Here is a 19,820-nt window from a genome sequence, read left to right on the forward strand (position 1 = left end):
TTCACATGCTGTTGTGCAAATGGAATAGACAACAGGTGGAAATTATAGACAAATAGCAAGATACCCCCAATAAAGGAGTGGTTCAGCAGGTGGTGACCACAGACCACCACTCAGTTCCTATGCATCAAAAGTGATGTTTTGGTCACTTTTGAATGCTGGCGGTGCTTTCACTCTAGTGGTAGCATGAGACGGAGTCTACAACCCACACAAGTGGCTCAGGTAGTGCAGCTCATCCAGGATGGCACAATGCGAGCTGTGGCAAGAAGGTTTGCTGCGTCTGTCAGCGTAGTGTCCAGAGCACGGAGGCGCTAACAGGAGACAGGCCAGTACACCAGGAGACGTGGAGGAGGCCGTAAGAGGGCAATAACCCAGCAGCAGGACCGCTACCTCCGCCTTTGTGCAAGGAGGAGCAGGAGGAGCACTGCCAGAGCCCTGCAAAATGACCTCAAGCAGGCCACAAATGTGCATGTGTGTGCTCAAACGGTCAGAAACAGACTCCATGAGGGTGGTATGAGGGCCCGACATCCACAGGTGGGGGTTGTGCTTACAGCCCAACACCGTGCAGGACGTTTGGCATTTGCCAGAGAACACCAAGATTGGCAAATTCGCCACTGGCGCCCTGTGCTCTTCACATATGAAAGCAGGTTCACACTGAGCACATGTGACAGACGTGACAGAGTCTGGAGACGCCGTGGAGAACGTTCTGCTGCCTGCAACATCCTCCAGCATGACCGGTTTGGCGGTGGGTCAGTCATGGTGTGGGGTGGCATTTCTTTGGGGGGGATGCACAGCCCTCCATGTGCTCGCCAGAGGTAGCCTGACTGCCATTAGGTACCGAGATGAGATCCTCAGACCCCTTGTGAGACCATATGCTGGTGCGGTTGGCCCTGGGTTCCTCCTAATGCAAGACAATGCTAGACCTCATGTGGCTGGAGTGTGTCAGCAGTTCCTGCAAGAGGAAGGCATTGATGCTATGGACTGGCCCGCCCGTTCCCCACACCTGAATCCAATTGAGCACATCTGGGACATCATGTCTCGCTCCATCCACCAACGCCACGTTGCACCACAGACTGTCCAGGAGTTGGCAGATGCTTTAGTCCAGGTCTAGGAGATCCCTCAGGAGACCATCCGCCACCTCATCAGGAGCATGCCCAGGCGTTGTAGGGAGGTCATACAGGCACGTGGAGGCCACACACTACTGAGCCTCATTTTGACTTGTTTTAAGGACATTACATCAAAGTTGGATCAGCCTGTAGTGTGGTTTTCCACTTTAATTTTGAGTGTGACTCCAAATCCAGAGCTCCATGGGTTGATAAATTTAATTTCCATTGATAATTTGTGTGATTTTGTTGTCAGCACATTCAACTATATAAAGAAAAAAGTATTTAATAAGAATATTACATTCATTCAGATCTAGGATGTGTTATTTTAGTGTTCCCTTTATTTTTTTGAGCCGTATATATAATGAAATAAACAGTCCCCCTAGTAGGTATAGTTTATCTATATGAAAATAGTAATTTTTTTTACCAATCCTAAAATTAATGTTGGCCCATTTAAGAACAGTTTTGACCGTTATTTTATTTTCACAATGGTCTTCATCCATAACCGGCAGTTACCCGGTTATTCTAGAACGTTGGGCCAGTAACCGACCGAATTCCTGATATGACAAGGTCAAAATCTGTCTTTCTGCCCCTGAGCAAGGCAGTTAACCCACTGTTTCCATCTCTGATTGAGAGGGGTTGGGTTAAATGCAGAAGACACATTTCAGTTATGTAACTGACTAGGTATCCCCTTTCCGTTTTATTCGATTACTGTCACAGCCTGAACATACATTTTATTCCCGTATTCTAAACAGAGGTACACTACAACAGGACTTTCTCTTGGTTTGCACCATCTCTATTGCAAAAAGACCATTTGCCTTAGACCGGATACAGGATTTACCCCAAAACAGATGTCCCAACCCGGAAATGAGAGAAAGGCCCGTTGATACCCACATCGGCCACCCGATGTGGGTATCTAAAAGGATGAAGACTCACTAAAAAAGCTATTCTGCAAATGTATGGTCAAATCCAGGTGGGAAACTGATGACAGGGTTAGTTTATAGGGGTGAGGAAAGGAGCTGGAGCCATACTAACTACAAAAGATTAAATCACACAACTCAGGCAAAATAATTACCCCAAAATAAAATGCAAACCCTCCAAGAGAAAGAATGATGAACACTATAAACTTGATCTCGTTTCCTTTATCTGGGTAATCCAGTATTTACAATCATGGCACAGTTTGAAAAAGAAAGCAGAACATAGGATAAACTGCATCATATCATAGGCATTAACTGTTTATCAACTTTTCTTCTTTACAAAGACAAAACAAAAAGATTCAGAACCCTCCCCCCCCAGTTTTCTGAAAATTCCAGCATTTGAATTCTCCAGGAATGCGATCCTTTTAGTTGCATTCAACATTTAAACACACAAAAACAGCATTCTTTCACAGAAGCATTAAGGTCTCCATCATACAATGCTTGTTTTTATAAATCACATTGCTCAAAATAAGAGCATTTTTCTTAGTTTACAAATAGGGGATTTCCCAATATGAAACTACGTAAACAAACTCCCTGGCCTTTTCTACTTTATCCATTAAAAGATACAAAATCATTTCAGTTGCCATCCACACAATCTCTGTCCCTCCCTCTGTTCACATTAGCGTGAGCTCTAAGTTATTCACTCGGATGGCTCAGTGTATTTAAAGAAAGATCAATACCATTAACGGACAACTGAAGCTTGCATGGTAAATATCATCAAGGCCAGTCATTCTTAAACCAATCATGTAGAACAAACCTATACCATCCCACTAACCTCTTCACTGCATGTCAATGAAAGGCTGTTGAATCGAAATGGATGGAAGACAAAAGTTTGCACACCTGAATCCTTTTAAGTCAATCCCTATTCAACAAGTGCAGAGAAGATGTAAACATTTGAAGACTCGGTAAATGGCTTCTCGCACACTGTGTGTATATATTGGAAAAACTAAATGGGCTATTCCTTTACAGGCAACATGTTGAATTAGGGCTGGGTGATATTGTTGTTTAAAGGTATACCGGTACGGATCCACAAACAGCCTAAAATGTTGATCCAATTTCTTTATTTTTTTGTGCATTGTATTACTTCACTAGCTAGGTTTCCATCCAATTGGCAACATTCTCATGTGAATATTCTAAAATCTGAGCACATATTCCCACCAACTGACTTGTTGCCGATAAAAGGCTGTGCGTGATGACGTAGTGCACATCAAATTAGTTTTGCAGTTAAATTCCAATGTACCAAATAAAAAAAGAATACATGTTAAATGGGTTTCTATTGCATTTAACTCTACTGATGGTTTGCACCAAAAAATAATTGCTTTATATAGCATAGCGACTGTGCCCACTCTGGTATTGGCACGTGCGCTCTAGCCAACAGTGCTGTCTGTGAGCTGCTGGCTGGAGTGCACTGATAGCCTACATGAGATTATATGGACAAAAGTGAGATTTCTATTTTTCCAAACGGCAGCCAAATATTGATTATCAAAAGAATAAAACTAGATATTTATTGGAAAGGAACATCAAGCTCATCCCCCCCTTGCACTTGCACCACCCTGTGAAGATCATAATTTATTTCATCTTTAGTTTAATAAACTACATGCTTTCCCAGCAAGTCCTAATGGGAGGACCACACAACGTGACATCGAATTTACTTCGATATGATGGTTATTATATCAATATTTGCCCATAGAAGCAGTTCCATAGACATTTCTCTAAATTCATTTTACCGACACAAAAAGATCACCTTGTCTAGCTTATTTTGTTTCAACATTTGGAAAGTTTACCAAAATATATTCAGTTTCCATCAAGCCTGTCATTTTTTTTTTATCCGACATGTACTTATTCGCATAAAAAAAGGTTGGCTGTAAACATGGTTAGTCAGTTGTCCTCGTTTTGTTCAGTATAAAACAAAATCAGAATGACCCATTAAAACCACTTCATTTGTTGCCATCCTAGGGTCATGCACTACTCATAAAGCGTATTTAGAACTTATATTGTTCAGAAACATAAAACGCCATATCGGAATACTTTTCTTTTTTAAAAGTGATATAGCCTAATATTTTGGTCATATTGCCCAGCCTTATGTTGAATTGTTACATATGTAAATCAATCTTTGCCACAAGAAAACAAAGTGTACAGAATGCAAATGGATGAAATGTCAAGAGAATAAAATGTCCAGTGTGAATTGCTACAGGTTTATACAGCCTACAGGGAGCAGAGCAAACGTAGGCTGTAAACTGTATATTGGGGTATTTGGAAAGAGCGACAGGGTGTTTTTTCAATACAATCTAAACAATTTATTCGAAGTTTAATACATTGAATATGTGTAGCTTTCACCTGTCAGATCATTTTTCATTATGAAGCTTACGGGTAGTACCCAGGCACGTGGTGTTTATTTACAAGCACACAATGAAGAGAGACCGTGGCCTTGAGTCACTCAATGTTGTGCGGCACGCGCCAGGTGATCTAGTTACAGACTGGAATTCACAATTAAAATGTTTGCCAGCAAGACATCTTATAACTATTAAGTTAACTGTCTAAAATGTGCTAAATTCTCTGCAGTTCTACATTTGATTTGATAATTTAGTAACTAAGATCGCTATCTAGCTAAGTGTTTTGCTTGCCGGTAACAGCAGAGAATCCCGTACTTGTTAGTGTTGCTAACCTTAGGATTGCAAAAGCTCAGAGGAGTTTGAAAGTAGCAGCCCTTGTATTCAGTGTTGGTATTACCAAATATCCCAGTATGGCACAATGTCGGTATGACGGTATGACAATCTGGATACCGCCCAAGCCTAGAGCACTCCTAAACTCCATTGTTCTCTAGCTGAAACAGTGCTCTGTGTACATTCTAATGGTGATGGGTTAGATTTAAAGTCTCTATTTATCTGCTTCTCTACGCTCCAGAGAGGCTGCTGGAGTCTGAGGTGGATATATGGAGAGAGAGTAGGATTGCATGTTCTTCCACCATCTCAGCCACTCTGTCTCCAGGCTGAGGGGATGGGGAGGGGGGTTATGGGAAGGAGAGGGGGGTTGGCTAGGGGAGGCGCAGCAGAAAGAGGAAGGCGTTGGGATGTGAAACTTGATCCGTGCGCTGCCCCTTCCCTCCCCGCCTTCATCTCCACCACCTCCCCACTGCCACCTCGCCAGAAAGCCTTTGAGACTCCCCGAGCAATCTGATCCCTCACTCTGATTCAGATTGGAAACGCTCTCAGAGAGGTAAGAGAGAGGGCTGCAAGACAACAGAAGCAAGGCAGGGGGAAAGACATTCTTAAACATAAAGGGAGGTTAGAAAAACAAGCACTGTGGATTTAAAGTGCTTGAGAAAATATGAGCAGGAGAATGTTTTGCTTCCCTCTTTCCCTGCACTAAGAGCAAGCAAGAGCAGGCAAGTTCTGGTTTATGTTAGACTTTAGTACTGAAACTGTATTTCTAGGAAATAAATAGTCCTATCAATACACACACCACATACTAAGAATGGACTTCATGAAAACAATGTAGGTTATTTAATGAAAGTACATTCATAAGCATATTTTGATTTCCCACATGTAGGCTATGCCCATTTCAAAGTTCAACTGCAATGGCAGCTGTCGAGCAGGAGCATGGGAGACAAAACAAATGGCCCATGCGTGATGATCATTCTATTAAAAAGATGATACTTCCACCTAGCTATATCCTCCTGATAAACAGCAAACCTCTGATCTGTACATCATGTGCATATAAATCATATCGGAATTATGTACCAGTTACTGAGTCCATGCCCATTCCTGTCTAAACTCCATTACGTTCACAGTAACAGAGCTCTGGCTAATGAATCACCCTCCGCTCCAGAGCAGGGCTAGACTCCTGCTATAGTCACTGTATCAGATCAAGATACTGGGTACACAATTACTGCTAGAGACACTAGGCTTAGGTCTATATGAACTATGAAGACTTTCAGCTATGTCTAAATATTGTCATTTCTTGTCAAGTGCTTATGGTTTGAATACCTGGAACAATCCTCACCATGAGATTATTAGCCATTCTTCCTCTACCTCTTCATCCTCGCCTAGTCTCCCTCCCCAACTACTGGCCTGTGTTATTTCAGTAATGGAGAGCCCCGGGGTAAGCCGTAGAATGTTCAGCTGTCTGGCATATGTATAATGTTAGACTTTAGATTTAATTTATTTTTCCTCCCCCTTTATAAATCTACTTCTCCTACCCCATGCCTCTCCTCCAGGCCCCTTAAAGTAGACAGTTTCACAGTCAGGTCCTCCATCTGGTTTTTGACCTCCCTACGTTCCGGACGCCTTTCACTCCAAGGTTGCCTTCAGCATTGGATTGTGGGTAGCACAATGCAGTGCCATACCACTCCAGGCTCAGATTAAAACCAGCTTTTTACTTTGTACAGATGAGAAAAGCATGGCCAAAAATGTTCCATTCAGATGTGACTGACACCCCATGAGAGAGAGGAGACACTGAGTATTTTCCCTGTGAAAAGTAGACCTCTACTGAAGTAGTGTGTGTATGAGTGTTTTTAGTGTGTGGAGTGTGTGTATTACCAGATTTGAAGGTGTCTCACTAACAAGGTTCGCTGATTGAATGCAGTGTGTATAATTGAGGCCTACAACATTAGATTAAATATTGTGCCATACAACTGTAATTTCAATTTAGGCCACATACCACATCCAGACAAATGAACTAGCAAGGGACCAAAAACCTGAATTAATACTTTCATAATCACTGAGGACTTTATCACATTACATGTTGATGATAGAACAATTTATGATGAGCAATGATGATAGTCCACAGGGAATTCAACCATTGACCTGGCACCATTTTATGGGCTCCTAACCAACTGTGCTATTTATTTATTTATTTTCGCAATGTTTGTAACTTATTTTGTACGTAATGTTGCTGCTACAGTCTCTTATGACCAAAAAGAGCTTCTGGACATCAGAACAACAATTACTCACCTCGAAATGGACAAAAAAAAAAATCTTTAATGAGTCCTACGCAAAGGATATACTGCTTTCCCGAGACCAGGCCCAAATCAGTGTCATTCGCGTGAAGACGGAAATACAGGGGGCGGAGTTCGGGGCGCCTTGCGAGAATTCGTCGGCGAGTGGGTAAACCGCCACTACCATCCGTCCTATTGGCCAACGTGCAATCACTGGAAAATAAACAGTATGATCTACGATCAAGGCTATTCTACCAACGAGACACTCAAATCGGTAATATCTTATGTTTCACCAAGCCGTGGCTGAGCGACGACACGAATAATCTAGAACTGGCTGGGGTTTCCATGAATTCTATCCTCCTGATTCCTGCTTACACGCAAAAACTGAAGCAGGGAGTACCAGTGTCTCGGTCAATGATGCAGATGCTACAGGACTGTTTTGCTAGCACAGACTGGAATATGTTCCGGGATTCATCTAATGGCATTGAGGAGTATACCACCTCAGTCATCGGCTTCATCAGTAAGTGCATCAACGACATCGTCCCCACAGTAACCGCACATACATATCCCAACCAGAACCCATAGATTACAGGACATACATTAATTTATTTATTGTAAACTTTATTTTGGAATTATTTTCTTAACTATTTATTGAACTGCATTGTTGGTTAAGGGCTTCTAAGTAAGCATTTCACGGTACCTGTTGTATTCGGCGCATGCGACAAATAAAATTTGATAGCCTACCCAAAACCCCTTCATTCAAACTACGTGTGCTTATGGCTAGCAAATAGAGAGCTGATGTGAAGTCTCATTATTTAAATAGCGCTACACATACGATTAGTGTAGGGAATTATTGTACCATATAAAAATCTATGTAAAATATATTTTCAATTAAACATGTTTTTACAGGTGTTTGTAAACTGTTGGACCAAATCCCAAAGTAAAAAAAGCTCAACTCCAGCTTAAAAAAAATATATATATTATATATTTCAGTTGGTACAATGATTAGCTATACTATTCAGTGCTTGTTTTCTCACAGACTGAAATTGAACAAACGTGTAGAATTAACAACCAGAACATAACAGAGCAATTTCCACAAAATAACACAGCCAAAGTCAGAACAGCTTTCCCATTTTGTCAGATGCCGCGCCGCGCAGCTTTCCCATTTTGTCAGATGCCGCGCCGCGCCGCCCCCCCCCCAAATCAATAGGCAAATGTCACAGCCAATCAACAATGGGGGGTTAGTAAGTGTGAAACACTATCATTCCACTATTAGCAACATCTTCTGAAATGCAAAAAAATATCCTGTTTGTAACACCTATAAATAAGCATCATTAATGCCCACTTGGATGATTATTTGTCATCAGTACTTGAGGTGGTAACATTATGCCTTCTTCAGTCTTCTGGACCGTCAACACTTGTTACAAAACACTCACAACGACAGAACAATGAATTGGCCTACTTTGAGACAACTGGCCGTTTTTATCGGTGAACTACTAAAGTTACTGTTAGCAATGTATAATCAATACATTTAGGAACGTTAGGCTATAGCCTACTAGCTAGGCTTGTAAGTAAGTAAATTCAAAGATATTGTCTAACGTTACTTGTCAACATGGTTGACTATTAACTACACGTAGTCAACCTCCGCAGGAAGGGAAAAATACTTGATTAATATCATAATTTGATGCAAATGGTTCCAACATCATGACATTCACTCAGTAAAATCTGTAACACATTGTTGCAATGTCGCCGGAAGCGCAGTAAGTACAATAATTGTTGCTGGCTAGCACCGCTCTGTGCTAACTAGCAATACAACTTTCATTGTGTAACGAGTGAATGAATTTATAAAACAATTTAAACTAGAGGCAAAAAAATAAACATAATACTCTGGATAACCAATTCTGTAAATATCAAAAGTTCAGTGTTAGGTTTGCTAGTCGAAGTAACGTTACCAGAAAACGAGTTAAGTGGCTAAGCTAACGTTAGCGAGCTAGCGCCAACAATCTAGTTCACTTATAGTAAACTCTGGCAAACAAGTGGCTACATTCAAAACACTGCCAACATAGTCCTAACAAAAATAAAACTACAGCAACTTTTATAACGAATACAACTTTTCTTTAGCTACGTTCTGTTATTTTTCAGAAGCTAAAGCAAACTTTTTCCACAAAGTCAGAACATAATTCACAGGTTTATGATGTAGCCTAGATGTAATCCCACCTCACCTTTTTCTCCAGCAGATGTGGCCAATCCTTTTGGATCCGGGCGATTCCTCCCTTATATCTATATATTTCGTATTGAAGTTGCAAAATGTTGTGTATATTTTCCAAAAATTCTGTTTTTACCTCGGCCCAGCTCTCCTTGCTTATGTTTCAGGCTCCGACTATGTCATTTGATCAAGCGCACATACCCAGTCCTGCGCGAGAAGAGATAATTCCAGACCAAAACCTTCCAATCACTGCAGCGAGTGCGCAACCATTTGAGGGGGAGCGGGTCGCGGTGGGAGTATTTCTGTGGATAATTCAAGTATGTCCCAATTACTTCTAACGCCCCCTGGCGTAAAATGGACAGATCTACTGTATTCGTATTTCTCTGACATGAAATTAGACACATGCATGCAGTATTCTACTCACAAATAGAAGAGTCTGGAGAGTAAGAGACATATGTCAGAGAAGAAGGGTGGTGTGGAAGAGGGAGGAGGCAATGGGCTGGAGAAGTATTGCAAACTGGAGAAGTAAAGAGAGGGTGAAAAGGAGAACAAGGTGGAAAGGGCGAGTGAGGAGATGAGGGATTCAAAAACATGGATAAAGGAGATTAAGAACTAAAGGGTGGAAAGGATAGTGATGAGGAGGATAGGAGATTAAGAATAAGGGAGATGAGGTGGAACGATAAATCAAGGTGAAAGACATTCACGCTGTGAAATAAAATGTTTATTGACAAATTTCAAAGATTCAACCTGTCCTAGAGATACCAGCAGCCTTTCAACATTGACTCCCATAATACAGGCATACATACGTGTGGTTGTAAAACAAACAATTGTAATTGGTAGTCTTTACTGAACAATATACAGGACATTAAGATCATGGTATTCAATACACAGCATGCATAAATTAAGGCCATCCCTCTAACACAGTTCATTCAGGATGTCCTCAATAGAGAGGAAATCAAGCCCATTTCCTTCCCAAGATTGATACACACACACACAGATTCATCTCATACAATTATATATACCATGTCACAGTAGACTACTGTTCAAATCTAAAATCTTCAATGTATATCCTTTCTCCGTGTAATTCTGTTCTGATAGCAGTCAGATGCAGTTCACTAAAAGCAATGCATAAAACATTTTCCTATTTTGATGCATAGTTAGTGTTATCGCAGGCCAGGCATGGCGATACATTTGAAATATGGGGTTTTACACTCCAAATACATCAACGTTCCACATAAAAATACCTTGTTTATAAAGACGATAGGGTTCTAAGTACAAATGCAGCAAGATATGAAACAAGGTAATGTGTTATTGATAATATACAATAGAAAAATGACAATCCTATTCCTCCAACACAGTCCAGCCCCCAAAAATAAAATCATACAACTACTCAAAGATCAAGGCCATATTTCAGTTAGTGCTTCAAAAACAAATGAATGTAAATAAGTAAATAAATTATCAGATTTAAGTGGTTGTTATATCATTCCAAGTATGTCTATTTTAAGAAAAATACTACTCTAGAAAAATACTTTCCCCCATCAAAACACAGAACATGGAAGAAGAAGCAATCCCTTTTACACACTGGATATACATCCTGCAGCCTTACAAGTGTTTAATATACAGCAATACAGAAATAACATGTGAACCAAAATCAGAAAGACCACTCAGCAAACTAAAACGGACATTAAAAGGGATCATCTTAATACAGTGTCATAGCAAAGTAACATGTGTGTCATAGATTGTTTAGGGAGAACTAGCCAGGAGGGAGGGAAGAATTGAGATTGAAGTGAATGATGAGAATACTTATGGTCTCTCTATACAGAGGGCAGAGATGCACCAGAGAGACCTCTTACCTAAATGGAATGGATGACTAACAGCATCGACTAACGCAACCGTTCAAAAGTTAGGGGTCACTTAAATGTCCTTGTTTTTAAAGAAAAATTGCTTTTTTTGTCCATTTTAAAATAACATCAAATTAATCAGAATTACAGTGTAGACATTGTTAATGTATATGGTCATATTTGGGAATGGACTGTGAAATTATCTAAAACTGTAATATATGTGATACACTATTGTTTTATAGTGTTATTGCCAATGTTGACTACAGAAGTGAGCATTGGAACCACATACAGTACCAGTCAAAAGTTTGGACACACCTACTCATTCAAGGGTTTTTCTTTATTTTTTACTATTTTCTAAATGATAGAATTCAGCAATATGGCACGAGGGTGTGTGGTATACAGTCTGATATACCACAGATGTCAGCCAATCAGCATTCAGGGCTCAAACCACCCCGTTTATAACAGTGAAGACATCAAAATTATGAAAAAGCATATATGGAATCATGTAGTAACCAAAAGTGTTAAACAAATCAAAATATATTTTATATTTGAGATTCTTCAAAGTAGCTACCCTTTGCCTTGATGACAACTTTGCACACTCTTGGCATTATCTCAACCAGCTTCATGAGATAATCACCTGGAATGCATTTAAATTAACAGGTGTGCCTTGTTAATTTGTGGAATTTCTTTCCTTCTTAATGCGTTTAAGCCAATCAGTTCTGTTGTGACAAGGTAGGGGTGGTATACAGAAGATAGCCCTATTTGGTAAAAGACCAAGTCCATATTATAGCAAGAACAGCTCAAATAAGCAAAGAGAAACGACAGTCCATCATTACTTTAAGAAATTAAGCTCAGTCAATTAGGAAAATTAAGAACTTTCTTCAAGTGCAATCGCAAAAACCATCAAGTGGTATGATGAAACTAGATCTCACAAGGACCACCACAGGAAAGGAAGACCCAGAGATACCTCTGCTGTAGAGGATACGTTCATTAGAGTTACCAGCCTCAGAAATTGCAGTCCAAATAAATGCTTCACTGAGGTCAAGTAACAGACACATCTCAACATCAACTGTTCAGAGGAGACTGGGCCAAGAAACACGAGCAATGGACATTAGACCGGTGGAAATCTGTCCTTTGGTCTGATGAGTCCAAATTTGAGATTTTTGGTTCCAACCGCCATGTTTTTGTGAGATGCATAGTTGGTGAATGGATGATCTCCGCATGTGTGGTTCCCACCGTGAAGTATGGAGGAGGAGGTTTGATGGTGTAGCGGTGCTTTGCTGGTGACACTGTCTGTTATTTATTTAGAATTAAAGGCACACTTAACCAGCATGGCTACCACAGCATTCTGCAGCGATACCCCATCCCATCTGGTTTTCGCTTAATGGGACCTATCATTTGTTTTTCATTAGGACAATGACCAAAAACACACCTCCAGGCAGTGTATGGGCTTATTTGACCAAGAAGGAGAGTGATGGAGTGCTGCATCTGATGACCTGGCCTCCACAATCACCCGACCTCAACCCAATTGAGGTGGTGTGGGATGAGTTGGACCGCAGAGTGAAGGAAAAGGAGGCAACAAGTGCTTCGCATATGTGGGAACTCCTTCAAGACTGTTGGAAAAGCATTCCTCTTGAAGTTGGTTGATATAATGCCAAGAGTGTGCAAAGCTGTCATCAAGGCAAAGGGTGGCTACTTTGAAGAATATAAAATATATTTGGATTTGTTTAACACTTTTTTTGGTTACTACATGATTCCAACTGTTATTTCATAGTTGTGATGTCTTCACTATTATTCTACAATGTAGAAAATAGTAAAAATATAGAAAAACCCTTGAATGAGTAGGTGTGTCCAAACTTTTCACTGGTACTGTATTTTGACAGTTTGGGCAGATGACAAGGTCTTTCGGATACCAGGGAACACAAAATCGCATTGCCTAAAAATGGCCTTACTGGGATGCACAGCCATTTTATCATCAACTTTCAGTTCTACCCATATTGATTAAGCATTATGTCCTCTTCCTCTTGGCAAAATTCACAATATAGATTATGTATCTGATTATGGATGAAGTGCCTATACAGTATATGGCTGACACATGGGGTCTGTAAAAAATATTGACATTGAGCTGTTGCATATGATCAGTGTACAGGGGTGACAAATGGCTTTGCAGTGTTTGCTGGGGTGGGGCCAAGGGAACATACAGTGAATGTACGATGTATAAATAGTGACTAGCGTGTGAGGCATACCAAGTAGCCAGCATGGTTTCAACACTCTGTTGCACTCTAGTGGTTGGAAACTATATAACTAGTTTCGATATGCTGAACTTAAAAAAAAACGAGTTGCTTAAACAACTATTTAGCAACAATTCAAGTCTTCCTTCATTTCCCTCAATGGTACCATGTAAGGTTTATTCTGAACTGGCACTGACTATGCTTTCCTTACTCGTTGATCTACATACATACGCATATCAAAGGTACTTAGTCTAGTGTTCTCAGAGTTTTGTCAAATCACAATAAACCTTGCTATTCTAGTGGCACAAATACATACAGTAACTAATACTGATGTTGCCTCAGTAGACATGCACTGACAATCATGTACAAACTCTTGCATGCATACATACACAAACACAGAAAATACACAGATGTACAAAATAAACTCAAAGTAAAGCATCTGTACACAAGCACAAGGTCACAACTGACCTTTAAGGTGTGTGCTAGTGAGAGCGAAATTATTGTGAATGGCTGTTTTTGGCCTTGACAGATATTTCCTATAAATTCTTGTTTAATTGTAGTGCTTCATACAGAGGATGCATAGACCTTTGCTGCGTAAAATGTATTTGTAAGACCCCAGGCCAGTGCTCGTCTCACTTACATGCTGTAAAAAGATCCAGGGTACTTCCTCGATTTCCACGTTTATGAGACACATTCCAAAACCCCTAACTTCCCTACCCCAAAAATAGAGGTTTCCTCATCTTCTACCTGTATCCCTAAAGATGTATGTTACTACTGTATCATAATGTAACATATTGCTATCTTTGTATTGTTTTTTTTTGACTGGATCTCAAATGAATCCAGGATGAAAAAGTTTGAGTGATGTACTTCATATAATACTATGAACCTCTGTATCATGCAGCTGTCAACAAAAGGCAATAACTTGTTTTGCTTTATCAGCAATATAAACATCCATGGATGTTATGCTTTCATTTGATTCTATGTAAATAAATAATATAACGGTCAAAGTTGCAATAAATATCACCTACTAAACTACAATGTATAATAATAGCTCTATGAAATCCAACAGTATTAGTAGGCTTACATGTGTCATGATATACTGTAACAGTTCACAGTGTGAGGCATTATCATGTTAAATCTAGTGTATACAATCCTAAAACGGTCTTACTACATTCACTGCAAGCTATTTGTGTTTCGCTATTTGGGGTTTTACATTCAAAACAAAGCACACAGTGTTGCTGTGAAATAAGGCATCTTATTTACTGAAGAACCCTGCTACTCCACTCAGTCTGCATGTGTCTGTAGGCTGTGGCTCCAACCTCCCTGGATTGAGGCCCTCTAGGAACTCAGTGGAATAGCAAAGGGTTTACATCAGAATTCTCTGATATAAAATATACATTAGAATTAATTTGTCAGTGAAATTAATAAACACAAACCTAACTAATATTTTGTCACGACTGACGGTCAATCTTGCCGCTATCATCTTCAGCTTGTGTTTTTCATCGTTTACACTGGGATCAATGCCCCCTCTACAGGGCTCATTGCCAAGGCTTGGGCATAGCTACGTAAGTACCTGCCCACCACCCAATAAGGCTGCAGATGGAGCATTTACACGTTGATGGCGTGAGCGTGCTTCTTGCACAGGGGCTTTTCTTTCTTGGAGTAGAAGGGCTGGCCCTCCAGGTTCACATGGCACACCTGTGTGAGACAAACAGAATTGTGAATCTCACAAACCATCCACTTTTGTTACATTCCCAGAGATCTTAGTTATAACAGTTTTATACATCAGGAACATGTACAGCTGTGTAGTCATTCTTACTGCACAGACAAAGCAGGTATCGTGCCAGGTATGACCCAGTGCTTCAATGAACTTGTCTCCCGCTTCTACTGGGAAGTCACAACCATGGCATTTGGTGCTGAAAAGTGAAATGTAATCTGAAAGAGAGAGGATAGACTGAAAACACTAGCAAATGGTGAAAATGGTAACAAAGTTACATGCATATAAAATGTGTCTTTATGTGTATAATTCAAAATGTAGTTCAGTTGCAGACGCTGCTGGCACAGAGTACATTATGGCAAAAATGTCAGCAGAAGCTGGTTTGGGCTCTAAATGAAACATTTAACATTTGTGGCTTTTTATTATGTGCCATTCCATTTACGTAAAGTACCTTTCTCGCAGTAAGGCTCCCCATCCTCCATGTGGAATAGGCTGTTTCCAAAGGCATTGCCACAGGCAGCACACACAAAGCAGGTGGTGTGCCATGTCTGCCGCAGAGCATGCATCACCTCCTGCACAGGGACAAAAGGTTATTGTCTGGGTGCATTTGTGGTTATATGCTGCATAGGCTAAACAAAACGCTTTTGTGTGTGTCATACATGTCTGTGTGTTTGTATCTGACATCTCACCCCCATGATCTTGGTGTTGCAGCGTGCACAGGTGGGGGCAAAGAACTCTCCGTAGCAGTTCTCACAGTACACTGCGTTCTGCTCCTCCACAAAGCTGCAGTCTGCCAGCGATGTGTGGCAGTAGTGACAGTTGAACTCTTCTGGGTGCCAGGAGCGACCCAAGGCCACCAGGAAGGGTCCCCTGTAATGACAGATAGCGAATGAGGACAAAGGGGGTGACAACGACCATTTCTGAAGCCAAACACTGTGTTTCTGTTTGAATGGCTGTGTTTCCACTGACGGTGTATCGTTGTTGTTACCGGATCATGTTGTTGCAAGCGCCACAGAGGGGTGCTCTGCTGCTGTTGGCAGCAAGCGCTCCGCCCTTTGGGCTACACCCCGGGCAATGGGAGGGAAGGGGGCAGGGGCGGGGTTGTAGGGGGCGGGGCTGGGATTATAGGCAGGGCTTGGGGCAGAGGGAGGGGCGTGGGCGGAGCCAGGGTTTGGGATGTAGGCCGGTGCTGGTGGGGCACTCTGAGGTAGAGCGGGCACTTTCATGCTGGTGCTGGTGCTCTTGCTGGGGTCAAACTTGTTGGCAAAAGAGTTGTCCGTGATCCAGGGTGGCCTGCTGGAGGGGGGTTCAGGGGCGGCCGGGGCTGTGGCTGGAACAGGGGCTGGAGCTATGACCCAAAGAGACACGGTTAAGTCAACACTATCCATACTTACCATATTAGTAACACAAACAAACGGCCACACAGCACCACCTGCTGTAACTACCTGGCACAATGCAGGCTGTGCTGACCACCTTGGGTGGAGGAGGGCCCACAGGGATCTGGATAGAGCTTTGCTGCATGGGAGGAGGCTGCTGCATGGGATGTCGCTGCATAGGCGGGGCCTGGTGCATGGGGGGCCCCTGGTACATGGGTGGTCCCTGGTGCATTGGAGGCCCTTGGTACATGGGAGGTCCCTGCTGCATAGCAGGCCCCTGGTACATGGAAGGTCCCTGCTGCATACAAAGCCCCTGGTACATGGATTGCCCCTGGTACATGGGAGGGGCTTTTTGCATGGGGGGAGCCTGGCCATATAGGCTGCAGAAGGATAAACAAGAAGCTGAGTGACATCATCACCACCTAAATTCAAACATATCTCTACTAGTCTTATTACTTCAGAAGTTTTCTGAACTGTCATTGATATATTATATAAACTAACTAAATTAGGAAACTGTACAAGTACCAGTTACTCATAAGGATACTGTTAAAGGGATACTTCAGGATCTTGGCAATGAGGCCCTTTTTCTACATCCCCAGAGTCAGATGAACTCATGGATATCATCTGCGTGTTGTTTGAAAAAAGTTGCTAACTAGCGCTAGCACAATTGCTTACTAGCATTGGCTCGAAGTCCTTGCGCTAGTTTGCATTGGTTCGCAAAACTACCTCTAACTTCCTTCATACTGGATGCAGAGACATAAAAATCATATCCACGGGTTCATCTGACCCTGCCAAAATCTAGACGTATCCCTTTAACACTAATATGCCTCATGATAAAACCTAGTATGCTGAACAGCCACCTATCTCCTTCCTGACTCTGTGTCCACGTATGTTTTGAGTCTTACCTGGATCTCCTCCACTTCCCCAGACACGTTTAACGTAAAGGTTAGTGGGAGTTTAATATAGCTGAGACCCACAGAGAGAGAGAGAAAGCCTGGTATCAGAGAGACAGTGTTAGAACAGAGAGCCTCGGTTATAGCAGTGAGAGAGATTCACAGAGCCGCCAACCGATTTCATTTGAAAGGAGAGAGAAACAGGTTGATACATTTGTAAGAAAGGGGAAGGTTAAAACGCAGGTTAAATGAACACTGTCAAAGCATGATTATCATCCTTAGAGTTATAAATAGAGGGAGGGGAATAAGTGTGTGTTATTTCAAAGTTGAAGTCGACTATAAGGGAAGGAAGCACACTATCCAGATGTTCTATGAGCAATGCCATCTGGATAGTCTTCCCCACAGAAGTACCTGGAGACGGAGGCAGACTGTTGCAGACTATAGCTATAACGCAACAGAAAAGGGTCTGGGGTCAAAAACAGGGCAAAAACAGTTTTTGGGATTAAGGCCACGTACACCTATACCTGCAAGATGCCGTTTGTTACCAATAATGGCATCCAGTTTTTCAATATTTATTTTGCAGATTTTTCCATCTAACCTTTCTCCACTGTTTACTCTAAGATGGGGTGTAAATCAAGAATCATCCGATTTCTCATCAATTGTAACATTATCAGATCGCACCTGTTTCATGCCAACTGCTAGTCAGTCAGCCGAGTTTGACCACATAGTCAGCTGTGTAGCTTTTGAAGAGTGCAGCACCCAATCAGCAGTCCCTTTGAGGTGTTGGTGAACTTGGTTTCATAGTAATACCTTTGTGCGAGCACACATTCACACAAAGGAAAAATGTATGTCCTAGAGAGACAAATAAACAGGTTCTGAAAATCCAAGATCCAAACACTGCCAAACCAAATGAAATTTAGACACAGCTCTGCTCCTATATACCATATTTGTATTCATCACCATCAATCAAGGAAACCATATATGATACTGCACACACACACACACACACACACAAACCACTCATTCTACACTCTGCACACAACCACCACAACTGGCTCTATTGCAGAGGCCAACACGCCTTGCAACATTAGTTAACACATCCAATCCACATTAAAGAGAAAACAATGACATCATTATTAGGAATCTGTAAGGTGAGCCAGAGGACCCACTTCTCACAAACACACTAACATGCAGGCAAGATAAATTCACTTCAAACCAGTGGTGTAAAGTACTTCTGTAAAAATACTTTAGTTTCATGCCCTGAGCCATTTCACCTGTCCATGTGATTGTCTCTACCCCCTCCAGGTGTCGCTTATTTTCCCCAGTGTATTTATCCCTGTGTTTCCTGTCTCTCTGTGCCAGTTCGCCTTATATGTTTCCAAGTCATCCAGTGTTTTTCCCCATTCTCCTGCTTTTTCCATTCTACCCTTTCTAGCCCTCCCGGTTTTGACCCTTGCCTGTTTCATAACTTTGTACCTGCCTGCATGACCATTCTGCCTCCTGTGTCTGCATTTGGGTCTCGCCTTGTGCCTCGATAAAAATACTATTTAAGTAATTTTTTGGGGTATCTGTACTTTACTTTTTATTTTAGACAACTTTTACTTTTACTTCACTACATTCCTAAAGAAAATAATGTACTTTTTATTCCATACATACATTTTCCCTGACACCCAAAAGTACGTGTTACATTTCAGATGCTTAGCAGGACAGGAAAATGGTCCAATTCATGCACTTATCAAGAGAACATCCCTACTACCGCTGATCTGGCAGACTCCCTAAACATAAATGCTTAGTTTGTAAATTATGTCTGAGTGTTGGAGTGTGTCCCTGGCTATCCATAAAATTAAAAAACAAGAAAATTGTGCTGTCTGGTTTGCTTAATATAAGGAATTTGAAATGATTTTTACTTTTGATACTTAAGTACATGTTATCAATTACATTTACTTTTGATACTTAAGTATATTTAAGAACAAATACTTTTAGACTTTTACTCAAGTAATATTTTACTGGATGACTTTCACTTTTACTTGACTCATTTTCTATTAAGGTATCTTTACTTTTACTCAAGTATGACAATTGGGTACTTTTCCACCACTGCACATCATAAGTTGACATAACGTTCACAGTTTTAAGCAACTATGGTCACCACACTGGTTCCAGGAGATCCCTATAAAGTACCACTCTTACATTAAAACTAAAGACTGGATGGATGTTCCTTATTTAAGCCCGCTGTTTAAACAAAACAAAAATGACAATGGTTGGCTGAACGACACAAACTGAGGGAGTAATATGTACCATACTTCTTGTTATGCAAAACTAACCAATGATTTAATATTATCCTCACAAATCGGAAGAGGGTATTTTACGAGCATATACAATTATTTATACAATGGTCCTCCTTTGTGTTAGTTCCATTTAAAATGTTGACGTGTGTACCAAATTCAACATATTTTGACATTTTCAGCCATTGCACTTTTAAGCAGTACATCTATCAACAGCTGCTATTGCCTGTTGCCACTAGTTAGCCATTCAGTAGTTGATTG

At 41.2% G+C, this 19,820-nt stretch overlaps 2 protein-coding genes across 3 annotated transcripts in view; both read right to left on the reverse strand.

Annotated features, from left to right (window-relative positions):
- The window catches only part of bmpr1aa (bone morphogenetic protein receptor, type IAa), a 72,162-nt gene extending 62,689 nt beyond the window's left edge, over positions 1–9,473 (reverse strand). For both annotated transcript variants that reach the window (XM_064932275.1, XM_064932274.1), the window contains exon 1: positions 9,236–9,473. The gene's annotated coding sequence lies outside the window, so the exon portion shown is untranslated. The remainder of the gene's footprint in view (positions 1–9,235) is intronic.
- A 3,280-nt stretch (positions 9,474–12,753) lies between these two features.
- Positions 12,754–19,820, reverse strand: part of ldb3a (LIM domain binding 3a) — a 56,902-nt gene continuing 49,835 nt past the window's right edge. The window contains 7 exon segments of the mRNA XM_064930900.1: positions 12,754–14,989; positions 15,111–15,226; positions 15,460–15,580; positions 15,698–15,878; positions 15,997–16,046; positions 16,049–16,356; positions 16,454–16,794. Coding sequence (XP_064786972.1) covers positions 14,900–14,989; positions 15,111–15,226; positions 15,460–15,580; positions 15,698–15,878; positions 15,997–16,046; positions 16,049–16,356; positions 16,454–16,794 — 1,207 coding nt within the window. The 3' untranslated portion in view covers positions 12,754–14,899.

This window comes from Oncorhynchus masou, chromosome 23, assembly GCF_036934945.1.
Source record: "Oncorhynchus masou masou isolate Uvic2021 chromosome 23, UVic_Omas_1.1, whole genome shotgun sequence".
Classification (NCBI taxonomy): Eukaryota; Metazoa; Chordata; class Actinopteri; order Salmoniformes; family Salmonidae; genus Oncorhynchus; species Oncorhynchus masou.